The 14,710-nt window shown below is 52.2% G+C and overlaps 1 protein-coding gene across 3 annotated transcripts; it reads left to right on the top strand.

Annotated features, from left to right (window-relative positions):
* The first annotated feature begins 442 nt into the window (after positions 1-442).
* On the top strand, positions 443-14,710 carry SLC25A37 (solute carrier family 25 member 37). Of its 3 annotated transcripts, none has more exons than XM_076358760.1 (4): positions 443-658; positions 8,119-8,347; positions 9,907-9,963; positions 11,169-14,710. In XM_076358760.1, the coding sequence occupies exons 1-4, from the start codon at positions 443-445 to the stop codon at positions 11,687-11,689; spliced, it is 1,023 nt and encodes a 340-aa protein (XP_076214875.1). In that variant the 3' UTR covers positions 11,690-14,710. The 3 variants fall into 3 exon arrangements, with proteins under 3 accessions (XP_076214875.1, XP_076214876.1, XP_076214877.1); XM_076358761.1 differs by lacking the exon at positions 443-658 and adding an exon at positions 2,397-2,508; XM_076358762.1 differs by lacking the exon at positions 443-658 and adding an exon at positions 3,607-3,893.

Genomic DNA, 14,710 nt, shown 5'->3' with positions numbered 1-14,710 from the left:
ACGGCGGGGCGCGCTCGCACCCGGGCCGCGAGCGCACGAGCCGCTCGCCCGCCGGCGCGAGGACCGCACACCTGCAGGCGGGCCGCGCGCTCGCACGGGAGGCGCGCGCCGTTGCCCCCCCCCCGCGCGCCTGCCAGCCGGCCCACCCCCGCCGGCAGAGCCAATCATGCCCCTCCACCCCGCCTCCCCTCCCCGCCATTCGCCCGTATCGCTGCCAGTCTCCCCTCCGGTGTCCGGCCGGCCGTGACGTCACGCCGCGGAGCCCCCGCGGCGGCCCAACGGCGCGGCGGACGGCGGCGGCGGCGGCGGCGGCGGCGTCTCGCTATTGGCGGGCGCGGGGCGGGGCGGGGCGGGGCGCGGGCGCGGCTTTAAAGCGGGGCCGGGGCGGCGGGCGAGCCCCGTGCGCCCCCCCCCCCCCCCCGCGCCCCCCCCCGCCGGGCGGATGGAGCTGAGCTGCGGAGTAGGGGGCAGCGCGGCGGCGCCCCCGGTGCCCGGCCCGCCGGTCCCCCCCCCCCCCGCCGCCGCCGCCGCGCCGCCTATGGAGGGCGAGGAGTACGAGAGCCTGCCCAGCGGCGCCTCGCTCGGCACCCACATGATGGCCGGGGCGGTGGCGGGCATCATGGAGCACACGGTCATGTACCCGGTGGACTCGGTCAAGGTGCGTGGCGGAGGGTGGGGGTGGCCCCCGGGATCTGCTCCGACGGCCGCCGGTCTCGGGGGAGGCGTGCGCGGGGTGCCGGGGGTGTACGGGGGTGCGTGCGCGGGGTGCCGGGGTTTGCGCTGGTGCAAGCGGGAGAGCACGCGTGGGGTGCTGGAGGTGTGCGGTGGTGCAGGGAGGGGGGGAAAGTGTGCAAGGGCTGTCGGGGTGCAAGCGGGGGGAAAGTGTGCAAGGGCTGTCGGGGTGCACGGGGCTCCCGGGGTGGGGAATGTTGCTTGGGGGGAGCAGAGTTGTACCGGGCTGTTGGGGAGTGCGCAAGAGGTGCTGGGGGTGGGTGAGGAGCGGGGTGCTGCAGTGTGGAAGAGCCCCAAGGTGTCACCCCCGAGGTCTCCGATGGAAGCCGGAGCTGTGCACCCACCCTGGACCAGTCCCTGCAGCCCCTCGGGTGCCGTCCCAGGCAGCCCCAGTGTCATCGGCCCCGGCGAGCTTTGCGCAACCCGCGGTGCAAAGGTGTGCACGGGGCCTCGCCGCCTCCCGCTGCAGCAAGCAAAGTCCTCGTGCTGCTCCCCAGAGCGGGAGACGCCACCGGTGCCTTCTGGCGTGGGGCTGGAGCCGGAGCCCCCTGGGCAGCTTTTTCCCTCCCGTAGCGTTGGAATCCCAGCCCAGGAGGGAAAAGCTGGTGGGACGGGGTGGTCCGTCCGTTTGCCCAGCTGGCTGGCTGCAAGGGGTGTGAACCCGACCTTACGTGTCGCCCCAGTCCCGTGGGACTGGTGGCTTTACCATGGTCGGGGCTTATAACGGGGCTTGCACGGCTGTAGGTATGCCGGTGGTGGTTGGGTTTTAAGGCAGATGAGCTGCTCAGAGTCGAACGGGTGTGCTCTTGGTGCTGTTGAGTACACAAAAGGGAAGACTTCACAGCGTCACCGACTCGGTAGGAAGCGTCACGAAGGGTATTTCCTCCCTCTGCCCTGCCAGCACACTGCTCTGGCGGCTTAAAAAGAGAAAATAAGGTTGGGAAAAGCTAAATGCCCTCGATACTGTATTGCTGGTGCTGACAGATCCTCCGTGGTCCGGTCGGGAAAGGCTGCAAGCAGATGGTCTAATTTCTCCTCTTCTCAATGCAGGGCTCCCTGAAAGAGTAGAAGGAGGAGAGGGGAGGAAATGCCTTCGCTTTGAGGCACTGGAGGTCTTGCCACTGTGCTGCGATAAGCATTCAAAGGAAATATTCTCTGCTTTTTTCCGTGTTTTCCCTCTGGGTCTGTGCCTGCTGGACCTGGCTTGTAGGTTTGGGCTGCTCCGCGTCGCGGGTTCCCCCCGAGGCGCGGGGTCCGTGCCCATCCCGAGTGCCTCCTCGCCGGCTCCTTTCACAAGCGAGCCTGGTATTTCTGCCAAGTCATGGTCAGAGCAGCGTGTCGTCACTCCGGACCTTATGCCGTTGTTTGAGAGGGCATTTCCTCTGTGGGGAAAAGGGAGAGGGAGAAAATGAAAGTTGTGCCTGGTTTCCCGGAGCGGGAGGTGCTTTCTAGGAAGGTGAAAGTGCCGATTCCACCAGGCAGTGAATTCCCTGGTTGCTTCACAGCCAGCAGCGCCTGTGCTAGGAGAGTGCTGGGGCAATGCTTTACGCTGGGAATAATCCCGCTCAGCAAACTGCCTTGAAGTGCTCGGAAGCAGGTAAAATACTCTGGCTGTTGGCTGGCTGAGGGAAAACTCCGGTGGAGCGTGGCCAAGGTCAGGTCACCCCATGTGTCGGGGGCAGAGTGAAATCCCGAGCTGCAGGCTTTGGGTGGTGCTCCCGCAACGGGCACCCGCCGCTGGTTTGTGCCTGTTCTGTCTGTCTGCCTCAGGAAAAGGTGAGAACTGACCCCAAAAGGGCTTTTTTTTTTTGTAATGGGAGTAACCAAACACTAATTAAGCTTGTAAGAGCAGCTGTCTTTCACTTTACCATGGGAAACACGCTGCTCTCCTCCTACAGAAGAGCAGCAAAGCTCCGTCCTTAGTCTGACTTTCTGGATAATAACTACTGGGATCGGTCGTGGCTGAGCAGAGCCCAGTGGAGGAGGTAGGGGGTTGTGGATGCTGCAGAAAGAAGGCGTTTCAGGCACCTGGCTAGATAGTGCTGTAGAAGAAATGTTTTGGTTCCAGCAAGTCATTTCCTCTCAAAGAGAAATCGAAAATGTTTTAATTTGGGGAATTGTTTGCTTCAGACACTTGCACAATTCCTGAGCTTGATGAGGTCAGGGTAGGGCAGGCTGCCATGGTGCTGTCCTGTTGAGGTGAGTCAAGGCAAGCAGTTAAAATAGTACCCTATGGACCTCTGTGAAGTTCCTAAATATGCCTGTGTGACAGCGTAGAAAATGCCCAGAGGTGCTGTTGGTGCTCACGGGGCAACACGTGCTGGGATGTGATGAGGGAGGGTGTAAGTCCGTGATGCACGTGCCCGTGTGCAGCCCCTTACAGCACCTGGCTGCGATTCCCCTGCTGTAACTTAAAGCATCGCTAGTCGTATGTGTATTTTGCAGCAAAGTCGCTATTTGTTTAGTGGGGAAATGCGTTACAGGTTGTGTTTTACCAACTAAAGCTGCAGCTGGAGGCTTGTGATTATCGAGACTTGCTTGGTGTCTGTTCCTTCCCATCATTTTCCTTCTAGTGGTAAAGACCCCCTTGCAGCTTCAGCCTTAACTACACGTTGGCCTCTGCCTTGCCCACTTAACGCTGTGGTCGTAGTAAAACGCTGGCTTGAACTGTAGGTTTTTAGATGTGTGCCGATGGTGTTTCTCTTAGTGCTTAGGCTTGTTTTGTTTTGTAGCTGCTGAAAACACAGCTGTCCTGGCAAGCCTGATCAGTCTCCAAATTAATTTTAGAGATCAGCATGTCAGGGACTTCTTGTGATGGCGCCAAAAGGGAGTTTCTGGAGGACTCCCCTGGAGCCTCCTCCCTCCTCTTGCTTAAGCCATTCGGTGGCTTTTCTGCGAGGCTGCTGGAGCTGGCTTCCCAGGGCAGGTAAAGTAGCTGCCTTGAAGATGTGAAGAACAGCTCTTGTCCTCACCTGGGAACTAAATGCTGATGTGAGACAGCTCGGTGAGAAACTGGAGATGTGCTGGGCTTGAACCTCCCTTCCTCACAGTGGATGGCAGTTGCATTAATGACAAAAAGTCCTTGCTCCAGCCCTAACCACGCTGCAGTCCTCCATGAAAACCTGAACTGCTCCTGACCAAGCTGGTGCAACAAGACATCTGTAAGTTGACTTTGCTGTGGCTGTGTATGGTTCCCAGTGGGTACGGGAGGTCCCGTACTGTAATGGGAACTCCTGGGCTGAAGGGTAGGAGAAACGTCTAGCCTACATCTGCAATGCCAGAGAGGGGAGTGGAAAGGAAAGGAGGACAAGTACGACGGGGCTTGTTGGGAGGGATGGAGGAAGTGTTTCAGTGGCTCCAGCTAGGACAGTCAACTGTGGGTGACCCGCCTGGTGCAAGTAGACTTTGGAGCTTCCCTGCTTGTAACTAAGGCCTTGAAAGCACACAAGTATGACTGAGGGTGGCAGAGAGATGAGCTCCTGTGAGCTGTTTTACTGTGGTTTATTTAGATTTTGGGGTTAAGGATGCTTGGTTTGGGTTTGGTGGTGGGAGGTTCTGCATCCACCCGTCTCGACACAGGTCCAGGAGGAGCAGTTACTCTTGTTTCAGCTGATAGTGTTGGGGTGTTGGAAAGTCACGGCTAACCTGTTCGACTGACCCTATGCTTCCCTCCCATGGGCCTTTGCAGACACGGGTGGGTGCCACACCAAGTGTGTTGCTTGTCTGGGGAGCTGTTCTAGCTGAAAAACAGCCTAGCAAAAAAGAAAAGGGAGTTCAGAGCTTGAGCATGGCATGGGTCGTGCAATAGCGAAGCCTTCTCCAGTCAGCAGGATCTGACCCGGTCACTGAAGAAATGCTGCTTATTTCCTGGTAAAAGCGTATTGTGTTCTCTGTGTCTTTTGTTAGCTGCGAGGAGACCAGGGTGGTTGCCTGTCACATGAATGTGCGAGCTGAATTTTGAGAAAGCATGCCATGTTCAGGGAAAAAAAACCCAAAGGCAAATTGTATCTGAGCCTGTTTTTACAGTGGCATGTCAAATCAGTGACCCTTTGCAAGAATACGCAGAACTTGAGACCTGACTCTTGTTAGTAAAACAATTCTGGATAGAAAACAACTATTCTTGTGCTTCTGGCAGCGGGAAGGCTGGGTGCTTTCCCCCAAACAGCATCCATAAAGGCGGCGCTGGTCCACAAACAGCAGGTAACCTGATGAACCTGAAGCTGTGACTTTTGTTGTTGCTTCTTATGCCCAAGCTGAAACCAGGACTACCAGGATGCTTGTGGTTGTCAGTGCACTCTTGCCTTATGCAATGAGGATTAATCTAAGAAGGTGAAGTATTTCTTGGCTGGTTAACAACAGGGGGGTGAGGCTCCTGGAGGAGCTTGCTGGCTTCAGATAGGTGGCAGGACCTGGGGGGTAAGGGCTGCGTAGCTCGTAGCAAATCATCATCGTTCACACCATGATAAGCTTAACCTGGATGAAACAGAGACGAACCTGTTTTCAGCTATGTGCCACTTGCGTTGCAGCAGCCACGCAGGAGATCCTGGTTTTGGTTACTCCTTGGGCTGTTTGTTCTGTTTGTGTCCACAGCTTTAATGAAAGGTGCAAACCTGTGGACTTGGCTGTGCTGGTGGTGATGCAAACTACAGCGTGTGGGGGTTAGGCGGGTACAACATGCACTTACTGCCCGCTCTGGGGTACGGTATGAGGCTTTGAACCCCTCTAGAGTGGCTCAGATGATCAACAGAAAAATAAAAATTGGTATTTTTCCATCCTCATGTGAAAGCAACTGGACACTCAGTAAGGGTGGAGATACTCAGGGTTAGTTCCCCGCAACACAGCACCACACGCTTTGGTCCTGCACATGCCAGGCTGATAGTTTATTGCTTTACAGGAGCACTTATCCCTGATTACCTTTCTGATGAGATGACGCTGCTGCGTGCTTAAATTATACCGGCTGCTTCGAAGGCATTCCAGCAATAGACCAGGGTGAGATCGAGATCTCCTGGGGTCATTTCTGGAGTCTGAAGCAATGCCTTCAAGTTAAAACTAGCAGAGGAAAAAAAAAAACCCAAACCCAAAAACCCCAAAACCCAAAAACACAAACCCCAGCTGGATGTGACCAGCTCGGCAGCGGTGGGTCGTGCTGAGTCACGCTGACGGCAGAGCGGCTGCCGGGAGTTTCTCCGGGGCATCGTTAAATCCAGCCCCTGCCCAGCCCTTCCCGAAGAGCATCCATGGGACGGGAAGGGGCAGAGACCCGTGGAGGGGTTGCAAGACCTTTACGCCTGCTCAGCGAGGGCTGAGAGCCAGATTTAAAACCTGTTTTTTAAATTCCAAGATAATTCAGGGCTGTTGCTGCCTTTCCAGGAGGATTTTTCTGAGCCTTTGGGTTTATTTCCAGCGCTGTTCATAGGTTACAATGCATTTAGTGCTCTGAAACAGGAAACTTTGCTTGAGGCCGCCGAATTCCCTGTTGTAGGGTGATGCCTTGTTGTGACCACTGGCTGATGCTTAAGTCTGAAATTCAGCTAGCTGCTGAACTAAGTCACTTTGCAAATGTAATTCCTGTGCAATTTTTTTTTTAGAATATTTACTACAAATACAATAATTTGGCTTAGCCTCACGTATTGCTTTGCTGCTTTCATAGCTTGGTTTTATTAAACTGGGTTAAAGTCCTGAATTCAGCTCTGATCTCTTCCTTGGTCTCAGAAAGTGTACGTGAAAGTGCTCTTCAGTTTCAAGTAACTAGAGTGGTTTGGGGAATCAAAGGTCCAAACCCAAAACATTTTCTTGGCTTAATCTTGCCTGAAAGCTTAGCTGTAGTATTGCCTGCTGGCTAATTAAGTGAATCGATAAGCTTGAAGGGCTGTGTCCTGGTGAGGAAGCATGGAGGTGGCATGGGCAATCCTTGCTTTTTCAAGGGCTGTTGAATCTCTGCTGAGGACGGAGCCATTCGTGTTGCTTTGCCCACGAGGGCAGCGCTGGTGTCTGCATGCTACCAAATCGTTCGGGGGAAACTTTATTCTGAAGATGGGGTGTCCCAGCTCACGGGGTGGAAAGCATCCTTCCTGTCAAACCCCAATGGCCTTTTAATTGCACTTCTCAAGCTTCTCCTTAAAAGAGCATTAATTTGATGGAGCCTGTTGCAGGCTGCTAAACACTCGTCTCCTGTGGCTATGCCGTTTCCCAGGAGCCTTCTGTGTTTGTGTTTTGAGGCGTGAGGCTGCTGCCAAAGGCTGCATCCCTTCAGACCGGTTTCAGTGTGATGGGGTGTATCAGCCGTCTTGCAGACCGGCAGGACTTGTGGGCTGCTCAGCAGGAGTGGCAGAGCCCTTTGCATCTTGACGCTCTAGATTTGCTTGGTCTTGCTGGGACGCTTGTGGAGGTTTAAGCCCTGCCGGTGTCTTTCCTGTTGCTGGTGGGAGGTGGCTGGGGTCCGTGCCCTGCAAACACCCGTCGCAGGTTGCCATCATCATTGCAAGGGCTTTGAGCGTTGCTGGTGTGTGATGGCATCAGTCTGCAGAAGCCTGAAACAAGCTAAAAAGTAATTTTTCCCACGGTGCATAATTAGGTGATGGCAGTGAGTTTAATAGGATGCTTTGGATGCCAGAAGCTCAGCTGGCTTCAAAAAATGTGTGGAAGAAAAGCCCGTTGAGGACTGTTGAACAAAGATGCCGATGAAACCTCCTGGCTCAGGCAGTTGGTGGCTGCAGGGCACCAGGAGCTGGGAAGGAAGACGGGGCGAAGGGCGGCTCCGTGTTCGCCGTGCTCTCCAGGCTGCTGGGGGACGTAGTCACCCACTGGGTCTTCCTTGGGTCGCTGTGCAGGAGAATGGGGTGGCCTTTACCTGTCTCTCCTTCTATGGGAGGGGTTACTGCAGGTACCCCATTTTCTCGGCTTGCCCTTCGAGGAAACCTGTTTCCCAATCGAGCGGGCTAACTCTGCACACCGAGTGTCAAAAGCAGCTGAGCAACTGCAGGAGAAACAAGCCGGGGCAGAGAGCCGGGAGTGTTGTAAGCAAGAGGCAATTAAAGACCTAACTGTATTTCTTCACCGAGTCTTTTGAACAACTGTGCTAGCTTAATTCCCTGTACTTTCCATGCATAAACAAGAGCAGAGGTTACACTTCCCTCCGCTGAGCGCTTGTCTGAGCAGCCTCGTAATGTTTTGGTGTTGCAATGGGAGCACGGAGTTAATCTCGCTGGTCTGGCAGGCAAAGCACAGATAAATAGTGCTGTGGCCCCGGCGCGGGTGCAACCAGGGAATAAATTATTGACCCCTCTAATGGTCTTGGAAGTCTTGTAGTTCTTTAACTCTATGGCTTGTGCTTGTTGCATTAAAGACAGGTAACTGAGGCCTCTCCCTTCGTGTGCTTTGTTGCAGACAAGGATGCAGAGCTTGCAGCCGGACCCCAAAGCCCAGTACAGGAGCGTGTACGAAGCTCTGAAGAAGATTGTCCTTACAGAGGGTTTCTGGAGGCCTTTACGTGGGATTAATGTCACCATGCTGGGGGCTGGCCCTGCCCATGCAATGTACTTTGCCTGCTATGAAAAAATGAAAAAGTCTCTAAGTGATACTATCCAGCATGGAGGAAACAGCCACTTGGCCAATGGTATCTTTGTTTTTTGCACAAAAAAAAGCTTGTAGTTAATAGCCTGTCCCTTGCTTGCTTCACGGACTTAGCCTGGCGTCCTTCACTGTGCTCTGCTCCTGGAAGATCTGCTGTAGGCAGCCTGCATTCAGACTGACACTGTAAATACCCGTATGGGAGGATGCAAGATGCAAACGTAACCCCAGGCTTGCGGGTCTTGGCACCCGCTTTGGGAGGGCTGGAGAGGCAGGGGGAAGTCACGTAGGCAAGTGTGGCACTGGCCCTCTAGTTGAGTGCTTCATGCTGGTCACCATGCTCCTCTGAAACCTGTGCTCTGTCTTGGGACTACTGACTGCTTGGTACCCTCTTCTAGAGGGTAGGGATGGCTGGGCTGGCTGTCAGCAGCAGAGCAGAGAAGCCCTTCCTGGCCTGACACCCCTGATGGCACTGTTGCGCACCCTCCGAATTCTTAGTCCAATCTAGATTTCTGCACTACTCTTTAATCTCAAATTATTCTAGCACAAGTAATCAATACGTTGGACGAGGTGTTCAGATGCAGTTGCAGGCTGTTTCTGGCTTTATGTTGAAGGCTTTGTCTAAACCTCTTGAGGTTTGAAGTACAGGTTATTCCAGATGTCTCCCTTGGAGCCCCAGCATGGTAAAGTGCACTGCATCCTCTGTGTGCTCGCGTGCTTTGTTAAAGATTTTGCTTCTACCAGGAAGGCTTTTGCTTTTAGGTCCAACAATACCGCTGTAACAGCAGAAACCCTCTAACTGAGCAGCCAGGGGTGTTACAAAAGCGTTTGTACAGAAGGCATTTCTGCCTGGTCCTTGACATGGTGTGACGGTAGGAAGCCAAGTGACTGCCATGGCAGATTGACTCAAGCAACTCAGTTAAGGGTATATAATATCTTCCTGGCTTGCTGCTTTTTGCTAGTAATGTGCTTCCTGTGTTTGCCCTTCAAGTAGCTACAGGCTTTCGGTACCAGCGGGAAAACTGAAGCGTTGCGTTAATGAGAAATGACCGAAAGTCATTTGGGCAAGAGAGAATTTGAGGTGGAAACCTACATCAAAGCAGAAGGTGTGGCTCGAGAGGCCCATCCTAGAGCCAACTGCAGAATCATTAATGGCTGGCTGGATGTTTGCAGAATCTGTGCAATTAGTGTTTAAAACGAGACTGAGTAAACGGATGAAAATGCGTAGGTATGGATGTGCTGAGCCAGTTCTAAACATTGCTCATCTCTCAGTCCAGTGCAGGCTGAGTGAAGCCGGTGGTGTCTTGTGCAGGCAAAGCCTGGTGAGTTGTAGGGAATAGCAAAGGTGACGCTGTGAGCGGATCCTGGTTTCTGTCAAGCTGCTCGGGATGGGCTTTTCTCCACTGGGAATGAGTTGCGTTGCTGGATGCTTCCTTGGGCTTGCTGTGGAGCTGGGCTGCAGCTCCCCAGGCAGCGGTACCCGGGTGCTTGGTGGTGTGTGGGCTGCCTGTGACATCGGCCGCTGCCTCTGCGGGTGGCAGTGCCCGAGCAAGCCCCTGGCTTCTGAATCTTTCTTTTTTTGAAGGATGCTTTTGTGTCTTGCAGGTATAGCTGGGAGCGTGGCCACGCTACTCCATGACGCAGTGATGAATCCCGCTGAAGGTAATGCCCTGTGCTGTTGGGAAGTGCTGCACCTCGTTAGCCTGGGAAGGCACTGAGGACACCCTGTGCCATCTCAGCAGCTTAAGCCCTTTGCTTTAGTGGCTCTGCCCAGCTTTTAATGAGCCTGGACAGGCCAGTGTAAAGGGATAAATTCTGCCTGGCTGTTTTACCTTGCTTGCCAAGGGTTGCACAGCATCTCCGTGGCGTATCGTGACTTTCCAGGAAAACTGGTGTCACCCTTACTAAGACGATGCTGTTACTACTCTGCTAGTGCATCTTTACTGAATTGGTGGTGGTTTTTCTGAAGCTTTGGACCACCCAAACGAAACTGAGCTCAGTCATGTTTTGGGACAAGTGCAGCAGCTGGTGGGATCGTTGCGTAGCCTTCCTGGGTAGGCAGAGTCTGGCATTAAGAGGACTAACAGTAAAGTGCAGCTAAAATGAAGACAATTAGCTGGACTGCCAGCTATTCAGTATTAGTGTATTTGTCTTCTGAGTTGGCCCAATGTCAGGTTTTTCTGAAGGAAAAAATGTCTCCAGTGTTTAAAATCCTTTTAATCATATCCTGATTAAATGAATTAAATTAATTGGCCTTTTGCTTAAGTCAATGGAAGCTGTTCCATTTCAGGACTTGGGACCGCAGGTGAGGTCTGTTAACGCCTCCCAGGTGATGTAGTTATTTAATCGCCTTTCTGCCCTTGTCCTCTTGGTATGTCAGTGTTTCCACACAACAGCTCTGCATCCTCATAAATGCATCTGAGGGTCCTTATCGGTCTGTCTTAATGCCTTTCTAGCTAGAAGTAAAAGTTCCTTAATTAAGCTTGAGGAGATGAGTGGATTAGCCCATGGAAGTGGAGAGCTGTTGAGCCAGGGCTGAGCTCTGACCTGCTTCCCTCACTTGTTGCATTGAGTTTTTTGGGGGCCACTGGGCAGGTTGGGGGAAGCAGAGGATGAACGCAGCCTTTTGGTAAAAGCCTGTCGATAAGGGGCTCATTGCTGCAGAAATGCCTGGTTTATGTCCTAGCAGTGTGTACTTGGAAGGGGAGGTTGAGTCTGCACGGTCGGGACTTGGAGCAGGGTTCAGTCTGGGTGTTGTGATGACCAGGAAAGATGTGCCTTAGCTAATAAGTCTTTATCTCCCTGCGTCTGTCCTGCCTGGTGCTGTCCGCCCTGCCTTTACACCCTGTGGCTGTTGTCTGGACCAGTGGTGAAGCAGCGGATGCAGATGTTCAACTCCCCCTACAAGTCCGTCCTGGCGTGCATAAGGACAGTGCAGAAGACGGAGGGGTTTGGTGCCTTCTACCGCAGCTACACCACCCAGCTCACCATGAACGTCCCCTTCCAGGCCATTCACTTCATCACCTATGAATTCATGCAGGAGCAGATCAACCCACACCGGGAGTATAACCCTCGGTCCCACATCGTCTCCGGTGCCATCGCAGGGGCTGTGGCCGCTGCTGCCACCACTCCTCTGGATGTCTGCAAGACCTTGCTCAACACCCAAGAGAACATGGCCTTGACCTCTGTGAACATCAGCGGACATCTCTCGGGCATGGTGAATGCCTTCAAGACTGTCTATCAGCTGGGGGGCATTTCGGGGTATTTCAGAGGGGTGCAGGCACGTGTCATTTACCAGATGCCTTCAACAGCCATCGCCTGGTCCGTGTATGAATTCTTCAAGTACTTTCTCACAAAGCACAAGCTGGAAAAAAGAACATCCTTGTGAAGGACTTAGCGAGATTGAATGCAAGCCTCCGTGTCCCCTCTGTGCGTGTGTGTGTGTGTGTGCCTGCAAACCAGCAAGCTCTGGGTCTCTGCTAAGGAACATGCCAGCTTTCTGGTGGATTCACAGCTGATGTCCACTTCTCCCTCCCCAGGGAAGGAGGGATTAAAGTGGTCCTCAGTCATGTGTTCCCCTCCTTGCTTAAACAGTGAAATAGTTTATAAAGACTTATAATATATATATTTAATAACTTTATTTTGGAGAAGTGAAATTGCTAACTGCTATTTTTCTCTGAATAAGTTTGAAGATGTAGTTTACTCCTCATCAGAAGGCTTAGGTTATACAGCCTAGGCTGTTTTTCTTTTTTACAGCGAAGAAGCAAAATATCCTGTCACAGAACTTACTTTTTATATAAATATAAAATAGATGGATAATGTTTATCCTTTATTTTTCTATGTAGGCATTTGGGTTGTTTTTTAAATACTATTACAGCTAGATGCTGAGCTGTTTAAAAAGGGCTAAATTCTTCCATCCTGTGTAAGGAAGACACAAAAGCATTTATTTTTATAGCCAGATTGGCTTTAATTATACAGCATTTAGCCCCCGAACGGTGGCCTGGATTCTCGTATGGGTGTCAAGGTACTTGGTAGCCCCTTGAGACTTGCTGGGATGGGGGGAGAAGGAATGGGGACACCACTGTGGGGAAACTGTAGGACACCAAGGAGGGGCACCCTAAAATACCTGGTCACTTCGTGGGGGAGAGGGGGAAACTATCAATTCAATTTTTTATAAGGAGACTCTTAAAAAAAAATGTAGATATTAAAGAATAGTATTTTTTTGCAAACACTTTTTTAAAGGTACATTTTTATGGTGTGTGATAGCTGAACAGCCTTCATCCTCCCTTAATTTATTCATACTTCTTTTTCACTAAGGCCCTGATCCCGCTTACAGGAGCGACTGTGCACATCTCGATAGCTGGTGGGAGGGAAGTGGGGTGCACGGAGCTCCTCTGCTCCCTGGGGACACACACCGGAGTTTCTGTTTACAGTTCGGCTGCTGAGTCGCAAGGGTCGCATCCCGGCAGCACCAAACCAGCAGCAGGCAGCGAAAGCCTTTGGAAAGTCTTCCCTGCAGAACCGAAGCCACCTCCCAGCACGTGTTTGACAATAAGCTGCTGCTCATCTCTGTTGGGGAGGGGAAAAAAAAACCCCAACCTAGAGAGGTTCCTTGTGCTGTGGGTTTGGTTTTGCTGCTGCGGGATGCTGAGCTTTGCGGTGGCCAGCAAAGCTGTGCCCGCTCGGGAAGCGTGGCAGGCTTGCTGCATGCCCTGCTCCTCCTGGGAATGGCTCTTCCAAACCGAAATGCATCCTTTAGCTGTTACTTGGGTGATCAGTAGCTAATGAGGGATTTTAGGGGCCTGGATGTGTAAATATAAGTTACACCAACTGGCAGATCTCCATCCTCCCTGGAACTTGCCCTTCAGCAGCAGCTGATGTCTTGAGCTGGTACCGTCTCCTTACTGGTGTGCACGGGGCAGCTCGTGCTCAGCTGTGGCGATGTGGCTTCAGCTTGCTGTCGGCACTGGGGGGGGGTGTGTGTGGGGGGGGGCTGCGATGTGATGGGCAGCTTTTGGGCTGGCATGTATCACTGGAGGTGTCCCATCAGCCAGGCGCGTTGCGTAGGATGACACTAAGCAGAGCTAATCCTTTTGCTCTGTTATTTGGAGAAGGTAAATCAAAGAGCACCTCTCTTAGTGGTGTTGCGTGTGCCTTGTGTAAATTAACCTTGTACCACTGATAATGATGAAATGAGCTTCTTGATGCCTTTTTGTCACTTAAACTGAATGAATCACTGTGTCAAATGCACCCTGTGTCTTAAAGTGTAGAAATTGTAAGCTTGAGGTCACTGGTCTCAGTGGTGCAGCTGGAGAACGCCCTCAGCTCTCTCTGCACATGGAGATCCTCGAGGCTGGAGGTCTTTGAGCTGTCTGTTAGCCTTGGATGTCTTTTTTTTTTATTGACTTTAGAAACTGGAGAGTCACTAACAGGAACCAGAACTGCACAAAATATTTCCATCGGAGATGGGCATAAACACTTAGATGCAAATTTTGGGTCACTTTAGTATTAAAGAGGCAAACTGTAGCATAATGTGGAAGACGACAGCTTTCAGTGTGACTTCAGTAGCTAGGGGTCATACTTGGCAAGCGGTCCCCAGTGCGTCATCCTCTTCATCTGGCTGCTTAGCTCTAATATTTCTGACTTCACCTTGGCTCATCTGAGAGAACTTCCATCTCCTGTTTGGAGTAACCTGTGAGTAGCTGGGACACGAAGGCTGGACTTGCTCGGGGCAGAGCCCGTGGCTGTGGAGCGATTGGGAGGGCGGTCGTGGTTTTGGCCAGCTGAGCATCGTCCTTGGAGGGGGAGGTAGCATCCCATTTTGGTTGCTAGCCAGAGCAGGTCAGGGAACCTCCTGAGTGTTGAGCGCAAATAATTATCAACCAGGTTTTCCTGGGAACTTGCTCTGCCTCGAGCTGCGAGTGGGTGAGGAGCGCTTGTACGTTTATGGAGCTCTTTATGGATTACCCCGAGTACCCAATAAAACCAGAGTTCCCATTCTGCAGCTGGGAACGTGCCCAGTTGGTCTAACAATTGCAGAGGTCTCTTACATGTTTAAAATGTTTCCTGCTGTACGTAATGCTGGATCCCCAGGTGAAAGCCCCTTCACCAAAGTCCCTCCTCATCTCTTCTGGGTTTGCATTTGAAAGTTTTGCTGCGAGTCTGAAGTTTTATTTTAACCTGGTATGTGAAACGTGTACTGCTGCTTTGTCTGCAACAAACGCACATATTTAAGGGGGAGGATGAGAAACTTTGTCCGCAGTTCTTAATTTTTTATTTTTTTTGCCTGCCTTGGAATTTAATGTGTTTCCTTAAATGTATATTTAACAATACAGGAGTTCATTTGTGAAATGCTGCTACAGTTGTATCACTGGAGCTCAAGGAAATAAAATATTCTGATTTTTGTCCT

This window comes from Aptenodytes patagonicus, chromosome 24 (genome assembly GCF_965638725.1).
Source record: "Aptenodytes patagonicus chromosome 24, bAptPat1.pri.cur, whole genome shotgun sequence".
Lineage (NCBI taxonomy): Eukaryota > Metazoa > Chordata > Aves > Sphenisciformes > Spheniscidae > Aptenodytes > Aptenodytes patagonicus.
The sequence above is the reverse complement of the archived record's forward strand: the minus strand, read 5'-3'. Positions and strand labels throughout refer to the sequence as shown.